The following is a 23,610-nucleotide window of genomic DNA, read 5'->3' as shown; positions in this document are numbered from 1 at the left end:
CATGAGTATATGTTTAAAAAGCTTTTCATTTTTAATTAAATCAATCAATAAATAAGTTCCCATTGAAAATAATCAAAGTGCATATGATATTTCTAAAAAGTACTATATAGTCTATTATTTTATTACTATTGCTTTTATTTGATTATGCTCTATTCATTATACTCAATTCATTGTTTCTGGCAGATGTTTAATAATCATGTATTGAATAATTCATACTTTGAATTTACCTTCAATACTTTAACATTCTTATTTTATCTTATTTTAATTTGCCTGCAAAAAGTCCATATATTTTTCCTAATTAAATTTTATGTTAATTTATACAGTTATATTCACTGATGCATAAAGTTTTTGTACACTCCCTTCATTAATATTAAAGTGAGTTATATTTTAGATGGGAAGATAATTCTTTCATTTTAGTTTATTCTTTCAAATGTCACTAAATGGGCATTGGCTCTTGTAATTTTAGAGTATTTTTACTACATCCGATCACTTTACAATTTTAAATTATTGTCTGGAAATTTATAGAATTATTTTACATTTTGTTATGTCAAAGGATTTCTCTAGGAGATATCTATATCATTTCAATCTTGAACCAAAATCTTCCTTCACTGAGGGTGTTTGTTTCTTCAATAATGCTTTTTCTATTTAATTTATCTGTATTGTTCATTTTATGACTACATTATATCATGTGATACCAAATTCTCTGTAATTTAATCTATCTTTGCAAGAATAAAAATAACACTAATCACCATCCTCCTATCTAAATTTTACAAAGACAATGTTGAGTCATGGTAAAAGCCAGGGCTGGGACATGGTTGGCCTCATACTTAATTAGTAGAGATACCAGAAAGACAAGCTGTTTGCAGAATCAACCTCTGAAACACTGTTCTGTGTTTCTTCTCCTTTTGTTCTTTCTGATCACTAATTCCACTTAAAGCAGCATCCATTTGAATTTTTTCACCCTACCAGGTTTTTAAATTGTTCATTGTCCATGTTTTCATGTGTCAGTGTGAACAGTCTCATATTTATGTCTAATTAAGATTTTATTTTCCTTTCTAGCACATATAATATGTTTTAATACATACTGATTTTCTGTCCTTCAACATATTTCATCCCTTCCATGCTCTGTGATCTTTCACTTAGGTAAGTTGTTTAAACAAAGTTCCCAGGGATTCTCCTAATAAAATAAATGATGATGGTAAATTTAAACCAGACCTAAATATTTTCTTAAAATCCTCATATCCTCTCTCCTTTGGAGATGACATTCAGGATACATACATAGGCCAAGTTTATTTATCCAAGCATATTATTCCAGTAAATATTTTAGAGGAAGAATCCATTCTTATGCTACAAATACTGTTATCTGACATCCTGACCCATTATCTAAATTGAGCTGCTCTTTCCATGCAATCTGTTTGCTTATACTAATAACTAATGAGAGATTGGGGTTACGTACTGAGACAGAAACTAGAAGAGCATTTGGAAGTTTCTTGGATCTGGAACCAAATTGGAAACCAATGGGTCTCATATCTGAATACAAGGCAGATTTTTTCCTAAAGCATATTTTTTTTAAATTAAAAATTTAAGAAAAAAAAGTTTAGCTGAAACACTTTGAAGAAGAAAAAAAAAGTATAGTGTTATATCTTGCTGTTGAACAAACAATGGTAAAAGTTAGGGACCACAAGCACACTCTCAGTAAAGAGTCCTAGAGTGGCATGCTCCAGGAACAGGAACAAAGCAGGGATAAACTTCATCTAAACAGAACTGCAAATCATCCTTGTCTCAGTTAAAACTCTGATTGGATAAAAGTGAAAATCCCTTCTATGCTTGTTTATAAGAATAAACAATGAATATTCTCTACAGAAATACACTAGCATTTAAGCTTCTTCTAGTGTTAAGGCTTGGTCATCTCTGCCCTAACATTCAGGTGTTGAAAACTTGGGCACCAGAGCAATAAAGTGTTGGGTGGTGATATTACCAGGAGGTAGGTGGATCCATTTCCCATGAGTGAATTAATGCCACAATAAAAGCAGCTTGCTGTGTGGGCCCTCTCTCTTCTGCCCTACTGCCATGTCAGGGACAGAATTATTTCCCTATAGAGGATGAAATAATCAAGTCTAATCTTGGAAGCAGAGACTGCTCCCTAACCATACACCAGCCTCCACAATTTTGAGGAATAAATTTCTGTTCTCCATGATTAGCCAGTTTCAAGTAATTACTGCAAGTAATTAGACACATCAAGAATGAAGACTATATATCCGAGTTTTGTCTCCTTCCACATTCACCCACCAAACACAGATATGCTAAAAGGATTAGAATAGTCTGACAATTGTTGTTAAAAATCACAAGAATAATACATTAAAAATAGGGAAAAAATGCAAAAGAAAAAAGTTCCCCGTTTTTTTTGTAGATAAAAGTAAAAAAAAAAAAATGACTATCTGGCTAAGCATGGACTATTTGGTCTACATTTTTCTGAGTGCATATATTTTCTCTGGTAAGACTCCTGCGTCTTTAAGTATGTCATTAGCTCCATGCTGGTGTTTCTACCAATATACTCCCAGCATATGCCACAGTGAGTAATAAAAACTAGGCCCAAAATAAAGAATGTTTTTTATAAACAAGATGGAACATTTAAGAAGACTTTTGTTCTGCAATGTTAAGATAAATTTGCAGGTTCCAAATTAATGAGGTAGAAAACATAAGGCAGGAAAGATCTAATGGGGAGAGGAGAGATCTAGAAAAACATGAAATGTTGTTTTTAATTTGGTTATTTTGCAAGTTGTTCTGGCTATTACACAGGGAATATTGTCAGAGTTTACATGAATGAAGATCTTTTTAGTTGGTTTGAAGAAATTAGCTACCTTATTGTTACTAGGCATAAATACTCTAAATGTCTGCCTCTGGAATTAGCATAGTATACACATATTAATAAGTTATAAATATATAGATGCTTTTACAGAAGTTTCTAGTACAGTTTAGTTCAATGATGTATTAATAATTGTGAAAGGTCTTATCTGAGATTTTTTTCAGCTTTCAAGCTAATAAATTAACCTACCATAATTTAAGGTGACTGGGGAAGACACATGTTCCTGGAGCAGAGATGAAGGAATTTTTCCTCATGTCCACATCAACAGCATAGACACTTGTTCATATAAATTCCCTAGCAATCTAGGGTGAAAATAGTGAGGTGCAAGAGTCCAGGAGCACTGTGTGCACACAATGAGTTTGTATGCCTGCTAAAGAATCTTGAGTTTGGAAATCATAGATCATTTGTAATGAATTGCAAGCAAACATGCCCAAAAAGTGTTTTAAAGAAGTCCTTATCCTCATTCAACTACAGAGTAAATAAAAATATCCTTTGTTCTTAAAAGGCATCCCGTACCTTCCAGGGCTATTTATTACACAGATATTTTAGAAGCTGTAGTCTAGAACCAAAGGGTAATTAATGCTTTTGCTTGCAAGGCAGGAAAGGATGAATGCCAGGTTTTATGGTTTAGTTGTGTAATGTCCTCCAAAAGCTTGTGTGTGATTGAATAAGGACAGTTTAGAGGTAAAAGAATTGGGTTATGAATGATTTAACCTAATCAGTACATTAATCACCTGATAGGGATTAACTAGGTGGTAATTGTAGGTAGGTAGGGTGTGGCTGAGACTCTAGTTCCCTGGGGGTGTGCCTTTTGGGAACTCCCTCTCTCCCTCTCTTTCTCTCTCTCTCTCTCTTTCTTTCTCTCTCTGCTTCCTAGTCACCATGTTCAGAGATGCTCCCCACCTCCACACACTTCCATTATAATGCTCTGCCTCACCTTGAAACCCTAGGAATGGTGACAGCCATCTATAGACTGAGACCCAAAATAAATTTCGACTCCTCTAAAATTGTTCTTGTCAGGTCTTTTGGTCACAGCAATAGAAAAGATGACTAACACACCAACTATGGAAAATTGTTGTCTCATACAAGCACTCTGAGGAGAGGATATAAACATTTGAAGAAGTTGTGGTACTGTGATTCACGAAGAGGAAAATCTTCAGGTCTTAAGGCATGACACACTAAATTACAGTGTTTCCCTTAAATAGTTTCCATACTTTCCATGCAGTTATGATTGAAATCATAAAAATGGAGAAGACTGGAAGATTTATTTCCATAGTCTAAGAAACTGTGAAAGTGACTACAGCCTGCCCCTTTCACCACCTCTTAATTTTATGTCCACTTTCTATAGCTGTTGACATCATGTGAAATTTTAATCCTGGTCTACTCCCGTGATTTTTCCCACCTTAGGACCTTGTGACTTCCAATCTTTTGTCTAAAACTTTTAGCCACTGCCCTTATTCTGATAAATTTCACTCATCTTATTCCAGAACAGGCACATATCTTATCTGTTCTTACTGTGCATCATGCTTATTCTCTGTACCATTCCATGTGTGATCACTGTATCACATGAGATGTTTTTGAGGGCAGGAAATAGATCCTGACTATACTTGTGAAGAGATCAACACTTAGAGAAACTGACATAAATAGTGTTCAGGTTCACACTAGTTGAGTAAGTGAGTTCCTATTTTGTGCTACAAACATGCTTTAGTTATTTTAGTGAAACTTTTCACTCATACAGAAATTAAAAGAAAACACTACAACTCAAACTTTATATATATTATAATGCTACTTTTGTTTAGATATGTCTCAGAAAAATAAGACATTGCATAAATATCCACCTGATTTCACTTCTCATTTCCACCCACAGTTGACCACATTTCTGAATTTCATCTGTATTATTCCTAACCATATATTTCAAATTTATTAATTATTTACTTAGTTATTCATAATTCCTATATATTTAATGAATATAGTTATAATTGATATATAGTCTATGTATACATGCACATGGATATATCATCAAAATATGTATACTTATACACACATGATAATTTACTATTAAATGATAATTTATATATTTTATATATATATAATATATAAATTATCATTTATATAAATGATAATATATATATCATTATATATAAATATTATATATAATTTATATATAAATTATATAAAATATTTATATATAATTTATATATATATAAATTTACATAAATTTATATATATATATATATATAAATTTCTATATCCTTCTCCATGTAGTTTTATATAGTTTACAATACGTTTAGAAACTTCATTCTTATTTTGATAAATATTTTCCAATTATTTATACATATATTTGTCTTCTGTAATTGTTCTCATTTTATCTAAAGAATTTCTGATTTGTTTTTGTTTGTATGTTAGTTTTGATGGCTCTATGTCAATGAGGTACATCCACAACGTTTTTTATTTTATTTTACTTTTTGTGACAGGTGTCTTGCTAAATTGCTGAGGCTGGCCTGGAACTAGCAATGCTCGTGACTTAGTTTCCCAAGTAGTTTGGATTACAGTTGTGCCCAGCTAATTCCTTTTTCTTTGAATAAAGATATTATTACTTTATTTTCAGAACACTAAATATTTCTATTGAAATGCTTTTCATTTATGAGTATCTTTGTTACTTAGAGTGAATTTATTTTTTGATATATATTTTTTAATCTAACTCCCTATTGAAAATTAAAATTCTTCATCTTTATCATACACAGCAATATACATTTCTTTCTCTGCTGTTTGGATATATCTGTGTTTCTTACCTCATCCTTTCCATAAAGTATTTGGATATGTTGCTAAACTATGGCTTTCTGATTAGATGCCCTGGCTTGGGGACTGTGTGTGCTTTCTTTTGTGTCTCTGAATATGCACTTTCATTTAAGCAGTAGGCTCAAAAACATAATGGTCTTAAGTTTTTTTTTTTTTTTCTTCTGGACTGAATTTTATGTTCTAGGGGCGTGTGAATGTCTATGAATTCATATAATATAATGCTCAAGCACCCCAGTTACAGGAGTATTGGATTTCTAATTTGAATATTTTACACTATTATTAATAATTTTCTTCTTTGTGAATAAACTATATTATTCTAATTCATTTATATACAATTAGTTCTTCTAAGGTGACTTAGTAGTATTTCTAATTATGAATAATCCATGTCACAACTGAGGCTCAAGAGGTTAAGCAGTTCAGCTTTTATAGTGCAACCAAGACATTCTGCTGAAGCACATTTTAAACTATGCATTAATACAATTTTTAAAGAGAATTACTGTTTTTTTCTACTGAAGGTAAATTGTTTATTATTTATAATTTATTGAACCCTCAAAAGCTATAAGATATTTTTTAAAATATTTTAAAACATCCTTATACAACTGTCGACAGGCTCCTCTCACTTGAAAAAGATTAACCAGTTTAAGCATTCATTTGCTTGAACAAAATAGTTGCTTAAGAAATCACACATATATCCTTTCAACAATGAGTGCATAGTTTGAAGGAATATGATTTCAGTCTACTAAGGCAGAAAGTTAAATGCTACCTCCAATTATATATTTATTTGGAATGCAGGAAAATCTGAATTTTTTTTAAAATTCACATGTTTATATACTAAACATATGTGGATTATAGCATAGGATGTTCAGATGTAAGTAAATTTACAATGATGAGTTAAATGCAATTTATTCTACACAAATATATATCCTTATAAGCAGAGTAGACCATGAGGCTACTTAAAATGGGAGAGACAATGAAGATGTGTATTTCATATGAACCCTATGGCTGCATTCACACTGTAGTATATACTCATTAGTAAAATTTAAAGACACTCAAGGATAATGGCAAAAATGCTTTTGTAGAAGTGTACCAAAAGAAAATTAAATGTTGATTCCACAATTTATGTAACATTTTCCTTCATGTCAATTTGAGGCAATTATTAAATCTCAACAGTACCCAGATTAATATGATCAGTATGTATGATGGTGCATGCCTGCAATCCCAGAGACTGGGGATCCTAAGATAGAAGGATCACAAGTTGGAGACAAGCCTCAGCCATTTAGAAAGACCCTAAGCAACTTAGCAAGACTATGTCTTAAACTAACTAACTAAATAAATACATATGTAAGTAAAAAAGCTGGAGATGTTGCTCAGTGCTTAAGTGCCCTTGTATTCAATCCCCAGCATGAAAAAAAATCATGATAAAAGTTAATTTGGAGGAAAATGTTGATGCTAATTAGAAAGCTACACAAACTGAATGGCTTATTGTTTGTCTAGATTATGAGGAATCCACCAAATAAAATATCCAAATAATGATGAATCTTCTTAGTTACTAAATTACGGTATTTCTTCCTCCCCTCAATACAGAATATTAAACAAAAATGATTTTTAAAACTTCCATAACACCTCACAATTATGCATATTTCCACCTATACTCTGGAAAATGTTCCTAACAACAAAAGGAAATATAATTTCCCCAGCATATATTTCCTGATAGCTTTGCTAATATAGATGATTTCAAACATTGCATTTCCATTCATAACTGTCTCTAGAATATATTTTTCATTTTTTCTAATTTAAATATTTTTACCTCCTAGCAGTTGTAGCAACTTGCATAAACATTTTTGTCAGCTTAGATTTCTCTTAAAATTTGCCCAAGAGCATATTACTTGTGTATTTCTTGTTTAAAGGAATGCTTCTGAATAAATTCAAAGAAAACTATTTGTACATATGGCTCAATTTTAAATACAAGCTATTCACAGATCATAACACATTAACATCAACTCGACACTGAATGCTGATTTTCAAGCTGTTTGTGGGTATATAAGAATAAAGAAAAACTAATCAGACATCTTCCATATTAAGTCATAGCAAAAAACACACAGAAAAAATATATTTATGTTCACCTTCATTGTCCTTAAGGGTGAAGTTTGGGTTGATAAATAGGTGTTCATCGAGAAAGAAGTTAAACCTTGGTCCATTGGCAAAATCATCTTTATCTGTGGCACTGATGGTATGAATAACCTAAAGAAGAGAAGCATACTAAATAGTAAATTTAATTTGGCTTATTCCCTTGGTTTTAATTATGCCATATAATTTTAGTTGTTACAAGGATTTTTAAAGATTCTTTTTCCAAATCAATTGTTTAAAGTTAAACTCATGAAAGCACCAATTACTTTGTTCTCCATTGTATTGGATTTTAGAGGGAAAAAATATTATAATTTATACTCATTTACAGATTTTTTTCTACCAGAGTATAGATACTTTAAAATATTTGTTAATACTCATAATACCTTGGGGCCAATTATATGTAAAGTTTTGTGTGAATGCCTCTTTAGAGAGATGTAAAGCATTGTTTGCACAAAAATAAACACCCCAGTGTTGATGTAGAACAGTCTCTCAGTATATGTGGGTTTCTGTCAGTAATTACAAAAGCAGTGGATGCTTAATTTTTTTTAAGTATATATTGCAAGGCCTTTGAGATCTTGATCCAATTCCTGTACTTTATTGGTGAACAACCAGAGTCTCACAAATATCATGCTATGTCCCAAATCTCTGAAATAGTGGCAGAGGCAAAATCGGAACCCTTGGTGATTTATCAAGAACTTCTCTTCTTTAGTGGTCAAGAGAAAACAAATCTAAAATCTGGATTCAGTGCACCTTAAGGAGAACACTAAATTAGAGTATATAAATAAATCATTTCTAGTGGTACAAGATCAAAGCAAATTCTAGTAGCCGTGGCCATTGTAGTTTTAAAAACAAATACCCAAGCAAATAAACAAAACAATATTTCTCTCCTTTAAAATTTTATATCCTAAACATTTATGTGTCTCCTTATTTTTTTTCCTGCCATGCATTAGACAAATTAAAAACAAAGAGAGGAAAAAGAAAACAATAAGTTTGTATTTTCTGCTTATGAAATGTATTATGTCAATTGCAAAATGTGATATGTTTATAAAAATATTTTATCCAATTTAAATATTTTACAGTAGAAATAATTCACCTAACATTGTCACTGTTGAAACCCAAATCTTCTCCACATATTGAGACAATTAGAAGAAGATGAGGGCATGAAAAAGTACTTCAGAAGAGTGATAGGGGGAGGGAAAACAGAAAAGGCATTTGTGCTCAGGAAATGACAGTCACCAAGTGCTTCCAGATGTGGAAGGGATCACCTTCTTCCACATGTCCCAAGACTCACTCCTGCACATTTTGAAGCCGAAGACTTCATGTGGTTGGTGGTGAACTTTCTTCTTCCATTTAAAGAGCAACTACTCTCTAGGTAGATCTTTTCCCATTTGTTTTGCCTCTGAGTAGGAGAATGTATGATGGGTAATCAGATACAATCTGACCATTTTCCTCAAGTGCATGAAAAGCTTCAAATAGAGTTCAGAGTGCCCTGCCAACTGAGAGCTGTACTTACATTCTCTGCACATCAGTTAATTAGTATATGGTTGAAATAAAGACAAAATCAATTTGTCTAATTTGTTTTCAGAGTTAAATAAATACACTTATTTAAAGCAAACATAACTCTCTTAACCCATCCCCATGGCCCACAGTGGTACATACCAGCATACACATATACACATGCAGAAACACATAGCTTTCTCTCTGTTTTCCCTTGTTTCAAAAAGAAACATCCTTCCATGCCCTACTCCTCATTCATTGTGCTTCCGCAACTTGCCATCCTGTTTTCTCTATGACACATTATAGCATGAAGATGCATTTGCAAAGTCACTTCTTATCCCAGAATAGATCTCAGAGATATTGATGGAGAACAAATAATTCAGAGGGAATGAGCTGTTTTATGTTTCTTGCTATCACATGTGTAGTATTGTTTCCTTTTCTTTTTTTTTAATTTGTTTTAATTAGTTACACATGACAGTACAATGATCTTGACATATCATACATTTGAATCAGATGGGGTATAATTTCTCGTTTTTCTGAGTGTACAGGTTGCAGAATCACATTGGTCATGCAGTCACGTATATACCCACAGCAATAATAATGTCTATTTTATTCTGCTGTTCTTCCATTCCCTCCTTCCCCTCCTCTCCCCTCCCCTCCCATCACTTCTCTCTACCCAATCTAATGTGACACAATTTTTTTCTTTTTCGTCACGTTGTCATACATGTATTCTGTGTAACAATGAGTGTCTCCTTCCATCTTCCATGCAATTCCCCTTCTCCCTCCCTTTCCCTCCCACCTCTCTTCTCTATCTAGAGGTAATCTTCTTCTCAGGCTCTTCCTCCCTACCTCATTTTGAGTCACCTCCCTTATATTGGAGAAGACATTCAGCATTTGTTTTTTTAGGGATTGGCTAACTTCACTTAGCATAATCTGCTCTAATGCCATCCATTTCCCTGCAAATGCCATGATCTTGTTATTTTTTAGTGTTGAGTAATATTCCATTGTGTATATATGCCACATTTTTTTTTATCCATTCATCCATTAAAGGTCATCTAGGTTGGTTCCACAGTCTAGCTATTGTGAATTGTGCTGCTATAAACATTGATGTGGCTGTGTCCCTGTAGTATGCTGTTTTTAGGTCTTTGGTATTGTTTCCCTTTCTATCCATTAGTTTATAAATATTTAAATGTTTTCCTAATGTTTTTACAAATGTGAGATTATTCAATATGGTAGACTTATATAATTTATATTTCATTTTTAATATTGGGGTTTGTGTGTGTGTGTGTGTGATCTTTACCAAAGCATCCTTCCATTCTTATACAGATACATATAGACCATTCACATCTGACCCTAATAGGGCGTGTGCTTAAAACAGATCTGTTCTCCTTGAGAAAAAAATCCCCAGTCCGTTTAGCATAAGAAACAATGTTTCAGTTACTACATTTTGCTTTAGAATATCCCATTCATCATTAACATTTATAGAATGAATGGTCATATAAGTTAAATTTTTACTTAAAATTTCTGCAAAATGTTTTCAAAAACCTGAAATGATAGGTCTACTTTTGTCCTGAATCCTAAGATATTCTCTTGGTCTGAGATATCATATTCAACTTTTCTGTTTTATGAATTGTCTTCTTCATTTCATTAAGAAAGCAGGATTTTTGTTATTATTATTTCAGAATTTTTACAGAAAATGTACATGGAAAATTTGCATGTTTGTGATTTTAGAGATATCTCTGAGAGATACCTAGATAATTGCCAATTCTCTATGACCCAGGATCTTCTGTTACCAGAGTTGTAATTTATGCACATTGTGATACCTGTGCTCTCTGTAATATTACTTTGTAACCTGAAATGCCTTAAAATTTCATATTTGATTTTCATTTCTTTGAACATCACCCAAAAATTTCCTAATATATACTCATGATCTAGTTAATACATATTATAATAATTTGATTATTTAGAATGGTATAACAGATGTAGAGTCACACATTTAGTCTACTTTTCAAAGTCAAAGAGGGAAAATCAAATTGATAGTTCAGATTGATAAATAATAAGCAGGAAATAAATTGATAATAATCTTAGTAAATGTGATTGTTTTTTAAAATTTATTTTCCACAATCCTATACTGTGAGAGTATTGTATTAGAAATAAAAATCAGTGTTATAAATTTAAGTACTATACTGTCTGTTCTAGGGAATATACAACATTGTTTCTAAATTAATCAGTTTGCTTTATAATATAATATTGAAGAGATTCTGTATAAATTTATTAAATAAGAATATGAATTTCTGTGAGTTCAATTATCTCTTATTTATACTTTATAAAAGTTTTATTTACCTGGCTTATTTTTTCATACAAAGTTACATAGTTGATAAAATTATATGTAAAGTAGCAGCAGTTATTATCATATAATAAAATGATTTTCATGTAATATTTTCAGAGCTTCTTTCTAATGAAAAATAAAAAGAGCACAGATGAAACTTAACACATATATTAGAAAGGACTGTCTTATTTAAGGTTTCTCACTTAGGTATATTTGGTACACCTAAAAGAAACACTCTACTTTAGGAATTGATTTCAAATTTCATGCACATGTGGCATTATTTTTAATATTACTTCAGGAAAAGTACTTAAAATATTTTTTTTCCCAGAATGGGAAAACACATTAACTCTGAGAACTATCATTTACTGTTTACATTGTCATCTGAGTTGACCTGAAGTCTGTTGTATGTGGTGGTAACTTTCATAAAAGGCCAATCTCTTTGCCATGGCAACACAGTGATGGATTAGATGTACAGCATTCATAATAGAAATATCTGTGACTCTGAAAGCCATTGTCAGAGAAAGAAGATTTGTTGTACAGTTGGGCAATGCAAACCCACTTTAAAATCTTATTTCAGAAATCATTGTTTAAACCCTTTCCTATTCCAACTCTGTATCAAAACACATGAAGTCAAAACACATTTCTTCCAAAAATGCTGTTAACATAAGGTTGAAGGATTCAAAGTCTATAAAATTAAACATTAGAAAAGTCCAGACCGTTTTCTTCTGCAATGTTTTAATAACAAAGCTACATATCTTGGTAATGATTTGTTTAAATATAGCTGTCACAAGCAATATTTTAAAATGATTTTTTACATCAAAGTACAACTTTATTTTGATGTAAAAAGTTAAAAATAATTGTTAAAGCAACAATACAAAGAACATAATTGTAGCCTGGATCGTGGTGTATGCCTACAATCGAGCAAGTCTGGAGCCTGAGGGAGGACGATCGTAAGTTCCAGGCCAACCTCAGCAACTTATTGGGTCCTAAGCAAATTAGTAAGACCTAGTCTCAAAATAAAAATAAAAATTATAAAAATAAAAAGTGCCCCTCTTGGGTTCAATTTCTAGCACACATACAAAAAATAAAATCTAATTATACTCACATGTGAACATTCTAAAATTTGAAGGGCAAAATTGGTGGCTAAAATAGTAACCGCAAAATTTTATCAAAATATATTAGAATTTAGAGGTGCTAAGCCTTGTGATAGCTCTCTTAAAACCAATAATAAATATCCAACGAAAGATGCAGAATAAGAATAGTGAAGAATTTCATACAATGGTTTGTGAAATAACTACACCATGTTCAGTGAGTATTAACTAAGATAAGCAGGTTATGGCATAGTTCTTTCCCAAAATTATGATGGCTTTCATGTAATAATGTAACTTATATATTTTTTTTAAAAAAATTGAAATTTATTTAGTCATAAACTCATAGAATTTTAGGTTTAGGGAAGCCCTAAAATTCTGACAATTGTCTTCATTTTGGAGATGAAGACAGCACTTTTCTATGCTATATAAAATTCTCTCAGAAATGCCACATAGCTGAGGCCATCAACGTGATACAGATTAACATTAATATAGAAAATATAAGAAAACATTTTGACATATTTATTGTCAATTAATCATGGGAAAATGAATACAAAGATCTTTCAATTCAAATAACTTAAGTATATATCACATTATATATATATATATATATATATATATATATATATATATATATATATATATAAAGTTTATTAATATACTATATATTATGTTTGTATAATTATATGCCAGTGGATATGTGTATGTTCATTTCTATATATGTGCTTTATATTAAAAAATTAAATGGCTTCATATATGTAAATGCATACCAACAGCCATCGATATATAGATCAAATTCTTCAGGATGTTTCATCAAGACATTTATTTACAGCTAATACACTAAATTATATTGTAAAAATATATGATTTTAAAACAATTGTCAATAGTCATGCCTGTAGATGAAATAGCATAAACAAAATTTGCCTGATACGACTTCCTGTCAAAAGTCATTAGGAAAACAGTGATGAATTCCACTGCATTGAAATTTGGATTCTTCTCTCCAGAGCCTCTAGATAAGCTGAATGTTTTAGTCATCACTTTTGGTGCTCTGATCAAAAAACCGTACAAGAACAATTTTAGAGGAGAAAAGTTTATTTGGTCCTTAAAGTTTCAAAGGTCTCTATCTATAAATAACCAGGTCTCTTTCTTGGGGCTCAAAGTGAGGAGTGTGGTGAGGGAAAGTTGCTCAGAAAGTAGGCAGGAAGCGGGGAGAGAGAGAGAGAGAGACTCCATTCACCAGATACAAATTATGTAGCCTGAAGGCACACCCCCAGTACCCCCCCACACTTCTCTGGCCACACCCTACTCACCTTCAGTTACCCATCAGGGATTCACTGAGTTAAGGCTCTCATAATCCACTCATTTCTCCTCTAAACCTTCATTCATTGTCTCACACAGGAGCTTTTGGGGAAAACTTCACATCCAAACCATAATACAGAATAATATTTCAAATGTTAGAATTTAAAAATATAAAAAATAAGCCTGAAAAACTTTTTCAATAGTAAATTCTCAAATAAATGTTCCTATTTTACAGTGCATTTGAATTAGAAATCTATACATCCAGTGGGTAGGATGCCTTGATTTTTGCTCCTTGTTCACAGTCCAACAGTTTTTAAAACCAATAGCAAAGAAGAGCCTGATCCTTTTTTGGAACTCAAAGCAAACAAGGAAATAACAATGAAAATCTCAATAATCAAAATCTGAAAGACAAAAAAAAAATTGGTATTTGGGATAGTCTATTATGGGTATAGTTGAACATATTTCATGCTTTTCTCTTAGAAATTATTCAAATTTTATGGTTCTTTTTAGTTATACATGACAGTAGAATCCATTTTGCCATAATTAAAGCATGGAATATATCTTGTTTAATGCACATTGCAACACATCTCCTTCCCATTCCCTCTCCCATCTCTAGTTCCCTTTCCTCTATTGATCTTTCTTCCATTTACCCATAGTTATTTTTCATTTAAATTAAAAAAAAATATTTCTAACATTTGTTTATTCTTATGGTTAATCTCAAATTATTTGTAAAATGAAATGATATAATGGTCTTTTACACAATATATTATAACTTTTAAAAAATACACAGTACATGGCTTTAGCAATTTTTAACATCTGTTATAGGCAAGAATGCATTTTCAGTACAGGTAATTTAGAGTGAATTAATGAAAAAATGTCTTATTCTATCAGAAGCAGAATCTTTGCTGTGGATATGGAATTTCATTTTGTGTACAGTGAAAAATTATGGTAATGCATACTATGATACATGAAACAAAAAAGAGGGTTCAAAGGAGATTCCTGACAGAAATACACCTGGAAATATGCCTTACACAAACAGTATTTAACTTGAACTGTGAAGAATAAAGGAACCTGCTGCTTCCCAAAAAGGAAGGGGAAATAGATTAACAGAAACATGAGGAAAGCAAGCATATGTGATTCAACAGACAGAGGGGATTTTCTTCTTCCTGTGCATCCAGGTGGTTGATGACATGGAATAGAAAGGCCAACTAAAGGACCAAATGGAGTGGCATGGAAAGTGTAAGCAAATGTGCTTTGGGCTGGGAATATGAGTCAGGGTTAGGGAACCTATCTAGCAAGCAGGGGAGCCCTGGGTTCAGCCCCCAGTCCCTTCCCCACTTCACACACAACAAGATTAATGTTAATCAGACAACTGGCACACACTGTAATCCCAGTGACTGTGGAACCTGGGGCAGAGAACTTCAAGTTCAGGAGAAAAAACTTCCCTTTTAAATAGAGAATGAGAGAGATAGTAAAGGAGATGCTGAGGTAGTAGAATGATTATGAGTCAGACGTAGCTTAGACCATCCTTTCACCTTATTTTATCTATTTTTCAGAATCACCTAGTACATTTTTAAAATAAGTGAAGTTTCAAAGAATTAGATGAAGTCATAGATATAAATGGTAAGATCAAGATTTGCTTTTGTTTCCACAGTAAAGGTTGTATCTCTTAGTACTTCCTTGACATAAATCACAACAGTAATATTTTGAGTTAAATTAATAGGCATTGTATGAGCAATTGAATAACCTAGGGAAAGGAAAGCGGCAGTACAAATGGTATTCACTAAAAAGGGACAGGGTAAATTAGAGTCTTGAAATAAAAGAGTTAATATTCAGAACAACTGCAATAAAGAATGCAAATTGATACAGGAACCATAAAAATAGTTTCTGAGAGAGACTGTTGTAGAGAAGTCCATCCGGAGCAACAGAGGATGTCAGAGGACAGAGCACACCAACTTGCATTCATCCTTATCTTTCTTCACCCTTCCACCCAGTCAGGCTCCATTAAACAATGAATGAAAGTTACCAGAGTGTATTTACAATGTACCACGTCATGCATCGGAGAATTCCACTTGGCAATTTTCTGATGAGGGAATGATATGGACATGGATGTGCAGGTGCCCCTGCTGGCTGGTTTATAGAGTAGTTCAGGTTCTGATCTTCGAGGAGATTAGCTTTCTGCCTTGCTGACTAAACTGAGCTGCCTTAGAGATTAAATAAGAAACAGGTTTTAAGGATGATTTTTATCCTTTTCCTGCCATCTGAATCAGTCCCTCTTGAAGGGTAAAATGCATTGATTCTTTACTTTTCTTTTTTTTCACACTGGAGATTGAACCAAGGGATTCTTTACCACTGAACTACATTAATCCCCAGTTATTATTATTATTATTATTATTATTATTATTATTATTACTATTTTTAAATTTTGGACAGGGTCTTGCTGAACTGCAGAGAGTAGCCTAGAACTTAGAATCCTCCTGTCTTAGCCTCCTGAGTCACTGGGGTTGTTTTTAATACATCATCAGTACTTATTGCTCAATTGAAAACATTTCTTCTTGAAAATATTCATTTTGAGTGGGTGCAAAAGGGAATGAAGCATGTTAATTAAACACATGTGCACACATGTGCATAGTTTCAATTTCATTTTTTTATCTGGCAGCCATTAGATTGATCGTTCCTCTGCATGTGGGAAGATATTCCCACTTTTTACAATGCCCCAATGTTTACATGTACTTCAGATCTTGAATATAGAGAAACTATTCACCACCCTGCTCAGTTTCTATAATTGCATGTTATTTCCTATTTTATAAGGTAATAGGACTTACAAGACAAGAAAACCCTCCACATTCTCCAGCTATATCATCCAAACTTCCCTGTATCCATTGCCGTCTTCTTCCTGTCCCTCACTTGTCTCAGCGTAGGAAAGAAACTGTCATAAATGAGCTGTTTTCATCTACCTGTGATCAAGATTCCATTTACTATTTACTATTTTTATTAATGTTGTTAATGTTCAATAGAAAACTACTTGAAAACTTGATGTAAATAATTGATTTAAAAGGATGCCCTCTATCACCAGGGCATCCTTTTAAATCAATTATTCTCCTGTTGGCATCACTGTTGTCTGTTTTCAGTCTCTCTTCTTAATATTAAAATCTTTGTCCCACCAAATCCATCTACAGCCTTCAAAACCTCTCCCTGTCATTTACTGCAAAGCTTCCCATAGGAGGTGGTATGTTTTCCTTCTTTTTCTTTCCATAATCTTGCTTCTTATTCTTTTTCCACCACTAGTCAAGGTTCAATCTTAAGTCAATATAACAATATAATTACTAGGAGAAGTATTGAAAAGATTTAACACAATACAAATAACTTTATGATACCAATTTATCAACTGGTGTTCGAACACATTCTACAATAGCATCACTTGAAGTACTTATTAAAATGCTGAATATTGCAGCCCTACTGAAGAAAATTAAGAGGGAGAGAGAGGAAAAGAGAGAGAGAGGAGAGACAGACAGACAGACAGAAACACACACACACAAACTAGGGATCTCAATTTTCCTATATTGCAAAAATAAGATCTGACTATACATGAAGAGAGGAACACAAGGCAATAGGAAATACACTTGAAATTTTTTTCTTCAAATTGTGTATATTCCACTGTTTAGGTTATAAAGAGAAGAGACTTATGTACTCTTAAAAGCAAAAAGTAGTAGTTTTGTTCTAAATGCCAGATTCTTAGAAACAAAATAAGACTGGAGGATAAAGTTAATGGTTTCACTGACACGGACTTCATGACTCCATGAAAATCAAGCAGAAGGCTGTGTCTTTAATGGGTGTTAGCAAACAGTAGTTTTGTATTAATCAGAAAATCCTCTTTATGAGGAATGGTGTTAACAGAGCTAGCATTCATGATAAAGCTTTTATCTGAAAGTTCTAAAATATTTTACACAAATATGTATTATTTGAAAACAAAAAAATAGATGAGTTAGAGATCTTCTCATTAATTTATGTGGCATTTTGGAAAAAAATTAATAAGAGAAAACAAACAGAAGGACAAATAGTTATATATCAAGAATTTACAGTATTTGGAAATCGAATGAGATAGAGGAGAAGAAACAGAATAAAGGCAAATATTCTATATGTCAAAAGTAAAAGATAAATGGTGGAAAAAATAAAAGGCACCAAAACCTGGTAGACACTGGAAAAGCTAAACATTGATGGGGAAAGGATCTCACAATTGAATGCCAAAGACATTTAAAAGCTAAATATCATTCAGGTATGGATTTTGCCATTCAAGTTTTCAAGTAGTTTTCTATTGAACATTAACAGCATTAATAAAAATATTAAGTTTTAAAGTAATCCAGTGGGTTTGTATCTCCAAATTTCATACTAAGTATTCTGTGTGGCATGTAAGTTAGCACACTCCTTTTCCTGTCCTATCACACATATTAGTTGATTCAGAAAATAAAAGTTATTATTGTCCTTGAAATTACATCTGAATTTTTAAGATCAGAACGAGGTATCATTTTTAAAATAAGATTTCTACAAGTGTTTATATTATTTATGTATTTCACTCAAATATTTTGATAAATTCTTAGTTTTACTTCTAAGATTATTTACAGTTACGTTTTTTTTTTTTTTTTTTTTTTTAACTGATACATGAATGCTATGGAAGCTGCCCATTTTTGTTATTACAGAATCATCATGGCTTTATTTTGAGGACATTTTTAACCCTTTATATTTAGTTGAAATGAATTATACTTATTTTTTGATTGGTATCACTGGGACAATTCAGGTAGACTTGAGCAATGAGAAACACAGCAAAGGTAAGGAGAGACACGGTCCAGGTATACTCTGCATCAGACTTCTCGTTTTATCAAAGTATGCTTTCTGAGAGAGGATCCAAATCTTCTGACACTTCCATAATTAAAATGTAGTAATATTACAAAGAGAAAATACATGGCTTATTCATACCTCTAGCAAATTTCCATTCTTTGAAAGATTAGTGATTTGTGTGAATCACGACATGTATGTTATTTTACTTCTTTAAGGAGAGGATTCCTTCTCTGGTGTCTTTGTCAGTGGAGATGGAGAATACCCCAGCACCGTCACCATTCACAATGGAGTAGGTCATGTCAGCATTGGAGCCAGTATCAGCATCATTTGCCTTGATTTTCCCAACAGCTGAGCCAACTTGAGCTGATTCAGGAACATATAGTTGATAGTGCTCTGGAAAATATTTCATATTAAAAATAATGTTCATAAAGTCATCTTATAAGAAAAGATTATAAAATTTAAATTTTGCATTCAAATAAATGTTAAACTAGGAAATAAACAAATCATTTTCAGAATTTAAAATATTAGTTTACTAATTAGTAATTAAATACTAGGTTTATATGAACTTTAAGATATATGGAAAACAATTTACATGAAAAGAACCTGTATACCTTAACATACAATATCTTATTTGCTGTCCTCTTTAAGTGACAGAAAAATAGAGTAGTTAAGTTTCCAGTTTCATATTGAACAAAAATCAATTTAGTAAGCTATTAGTGCAATTCCAATTTATTTCTCCCCTCATATAGCATGTAAAGTTCAAATATAAAAGTTTAGGAATGTGAGAATTAAACAGAAAAATCAAGAAGAGAAGAAAAGTAATATTATAAGTGTATAACCATTTAGTGCAATACATAAGCCATGACAAAGATAATTATGCATTTATATGTTTGTTTACCATATATTCCTCATCAACTTCTTGAAATTATTTGACATAACTTTATAATAGTCACAAATATAATATCTATTAAAATTAAAATTAAATTGATGATCAAGTTGAAGAATGAGAAAGTACATACTTTGGCCATATAAGGTAGTATTTATAAAGTATTAATAGTTTTAAAAGTTTATCTTCTGTAGTCAGAAATAGTAAATCTATTAATTTCTATAAAGTTTTCTGATAATAATCAATATCAAGAATTTGTTAAGGATTTTTCTAATAATAAATATTGACTAGGACTTTTGTCAAAACCATTTATGAACAATTATAAAAGTTTAGTGATCATATTTTTTAAAAAATTCCTACTGATAAGTTAAAAATGTATTCATAAAAGCACTGGGTTGCAAATCCAAAAGAATAACATAAATAACAAAGTTTGAATTCAAATGCAATTTGATAAAGTATTTCATCCAAGAATAAATTAACATTATTTCAGCAGTATAGAAGGATAACATTAGACTGTAGACTGATAAACGTATTTCTTCAATGAAAATAATTTTTGTCTGAAAATCATTCATTGGATATGGCCTGATAGTAAAATTAAGTTACATCTAATTAATATATGCAGTTTTCTTTTTTAAAATTATGTTAAGAACATCTAACATGAAATTCAGCCTAAACAAAATTTAAAGTGTGAAATACAGCATTTTTAAAGCACAATATTAAACTGCAGATCTCTAGAAGTTATAAGCCTTGATTAATAACTGCCCATTTCCCCCCTGCGTTGAATGACAATCACAACACTGTTCTTTGGTCAGATGAGCCTATTTTAGAAGGCTCATTTAATTGTAATCATGGAATATTTGTGCTTACTTGACTAGCTTATATCACTTCCCCTAGCATCTTTCATGTTTATTCATACTGTCACAAATTGCAGGATTTCCTGTGGTTAAAACCTGAATAATATTTCATTATGTGTATGAATGTTATTTTTCTATTAACTCTATTCACTAGTCTGTCTGTTGACTTATATATTATTTCTACATTTTGGCTTTTGTGAATAGTGCCTTAATGGACATGGGGGTGATAATATCTTTGAGAATCTATTTTAAATTCCTTTGGATAAATGCCCAAAGTTGGTGTGCTGTATCATATAATAGTTCTATTTTTGAAGAACCTCCCTCCTATAATCTGGGTTGACAGCACCATTCTGCATTACTACCATCAGGGTATAAAGGAGTTCTAATTTCTACACATCTTCACCAGAACTTTTTTTTTTTAATTTAGCCATTCTAACAAATGTGAGCTGATATCCTATTGTTGATTAGATGTGCACTTCCCTGGTGATTGTGACCTTGAGCATCATTTTATATCCAGTTTGTCTATTTATATGTAATCTTTGAAAAAATGTTGAAGATATTTGCCCATTTTTATTGGTTCTTTAAAGTTATACATGACAGTAGGGTCCCTTTTGATACAATTATAGAAACAAGGAATATATCTTATTCTAATTAGGACTCCAGTCTTATGGATGTATACAAACTTGAGATTCACTGACCTATATTCATATATGTACATAAGAAACTTATGTCAGATTCTTTCCACTGTCTTTCCTATGTCTATCCCCTCTCCCTTCCTCATTCCCTTTATCTCATCCTCTGAACTTCTATCCCCCCAACCCCCGCCACTCCACTATTGTGGATTACCTTCTATTCGCTTTTTTGTTTTTTGGGGTTTGGCTAATGACACTTAGCATTATATCCTCTATCCATTTTCTAGCAAAAGTCAGAAAGTTATTCCTTATGACTGACTACTATTCCATTGTGTATATATGGCACATTTTCTTTATCCACTCATCTGTCAATGGGTATCTCATTGGGCTCCGTAGTTTAGCTATTGTGAACTGTCATTTGCCCATTTTTAATAAGCTTACGTGTTGCTTTACTATTGAGTTTCAGGCATACATCATGTGTTTTGGAAATAAACATTATGTCATATTAGACATATTGGTTACAAAGACTTTTCCCATTCCTAGACTGCATTTTCATTTTTATTGTTTCCTTTTCTGAATTAAACTATTTTAATGTGACATTGCCTCATTTACCTATTTTTATTATTATAATCTGTATTGTCATATCCATTTTTTGTGTTATAATCAAGAAGTCATTAACAAAACTAATACCAAGATTCCCCCCTGTGTTTTCTCTTAAGAGATTTACAGTTTCAAATCTAAATATGACTGTTTATTTATGTATGGATATGGTAAGAGTCTGATTTTACTCTTTTGGATGCAGATGTTCATTTTTTTCCAGAATCATTTGTGAAGAGATGGTATTTTTCACAATTTTGTCTTTTGTTTCTCCTTGATAAAGATTAATTGGCCACATACATGGGGCTCTATTTCTAAGATCATGACTATGTTCCTTTGGTCTATGTTTTCTATGTGAAAACCATACTATTTAATTAGCAGTGTTTTGCAATATAGTTTGAAATCAGGAAGTGAAATATATCTAGCTTTGCTCTCCTTTTTAAAGATGTTCTGACTATTTAGGGTCTTTTGTGGTTTTGATTCGATTTTACAATTGTTGCTTTCTATTTATGTAAAAATGTCATTTTATTTTGATAGATATTTTACTGAGTCTGTAGAGAAGATATGTCATATGGACATTTTATTATAATCCACAGATAGCATCATATTTGTGGAAAGTTTTTCTACTAAGAAGGGAACAACACAAAGATGTCTACTTTCACCTTTTCTCTTCAACATAATTACCTCCTCAATGTAACTTTAGCTAAAGCCATTAGGCAAGTAAAAGAAATAAAAGACATCCAAATCTGAATAGAAGTCAATGTTTGTAAATGCCATGACGTTATATATAGAAAACCCAGAATTCTCCACAAAATGAACAACATCTGTTTGAACGAAAAATTAAGTAAAATACCAGGATACAAATACAGAAAATTAATTGTATTTCTTCAAAACAATGAAGATTAGGAAAATAATCTTATTTTCAGTATGTTAGCTTTTTATAGCCATGATAAACATTCCTATGTACATATGTGAATACACCATGATGAATCTTCACATCATATATAACCATAAGACTGAGAATCTAAATAAGACATGTTCCATGTTTGCATAAATATGTCAAACCTTACTCTACTATCATATATAGCTTAAAAAGAATAAAATAAAGAACTAGGGATGGTGGTATAGATTAACCAGTATGATTAAAAATATTCCACACAGAAAACAATTTAAAGGAGGAAAGATTTATTTTGGTTCATTGTTTCAGAGGTTATAGGCAAATATCAGTAGACTCCATTGTTTTGGGTCTGAGGTAAAGCAGAACAACATGGCAGAAGGGTGTTCCTCTCCTGGCAGCCTGGGAAACTGAGTACAAAGAAGGAGGGAGAGGCTGGGGAAAAGATATGCCCTTCAAAATCATGCCCTGTTGATTTTGATCATGCCCTCCAACCTCCCAATAATATGTTCAAATTATTAACAACCAACTGATAAGGCCAGAGTTCTCAAGATCCAATTACTTCCCAAACACTACAACTCTGACCATTGCTACACTGGGGAACAAACTTTCAACCCATGAGTCATTTGGTACAACTGCCCCCTGTCCCTGTAGTTTCCACCATCTCCTCATGATTCCATCATTTCCCATAATTGCCATTTCTGAACATTGTTTCATTATTACTAAATCTTCAACACATGAGACTTTGGTTGGCATTCTAAATTCTAACTAAAATAAATGGTACTGAAAAGAGAGAAGTACTTAGTAATAAGCTTAACTAAGTAAGGAAGCAAGACTTTTGCACTGAAAATTGCAAAACACAGATTAAGGAAATTTAGAGACAAACAAGTACAAAAACACTTTGT

At 31.9% G+C, this 23,610-nt stretch overlaps 1 protein-coding gene across 1 annotated transcript in view; it reads right to left on the bottom strand.

Annotated features, from left to right (window-relative positions):
* LOC139702414 (cadherin-18-like) overlaps window positions 1-23,610 on the bottom strand; it is a 216,222-nt gene that overhangs the window by 17,671 nt on the left and 174,941 nt on the right. The window contains 3 exon segments of the mRNA XM_071603505.1: window positions 7,789-7,906; window positions 13,631-13,754; window positions 19,048-19,234. Coding sequence (XP_071459606.1) covers window positions 7,789-7,906; window positions 13,631-13,754; window positions 19,048-19,234 — 429 coding nt within the window.

This window comes from Marmota flaviventris, chromosome 17 (genome assembly GCF_047511675.1).
Source record: "Marmota flaviventris isolate mMarFla1 chromosome 17, mMarFla1.hap1, whole genome shotgun sequence".
Lineage (NCBI taxonomy): Eukaryota > Metazoa > Chordata > Mammalia > Rodentia > Sciuridae > Marmota > Marmota flaviventris.
Note: the sequence above shows the minus strand (reverse complement) of the source record. Positions and strands in the feature narration are given on the sequence as shown.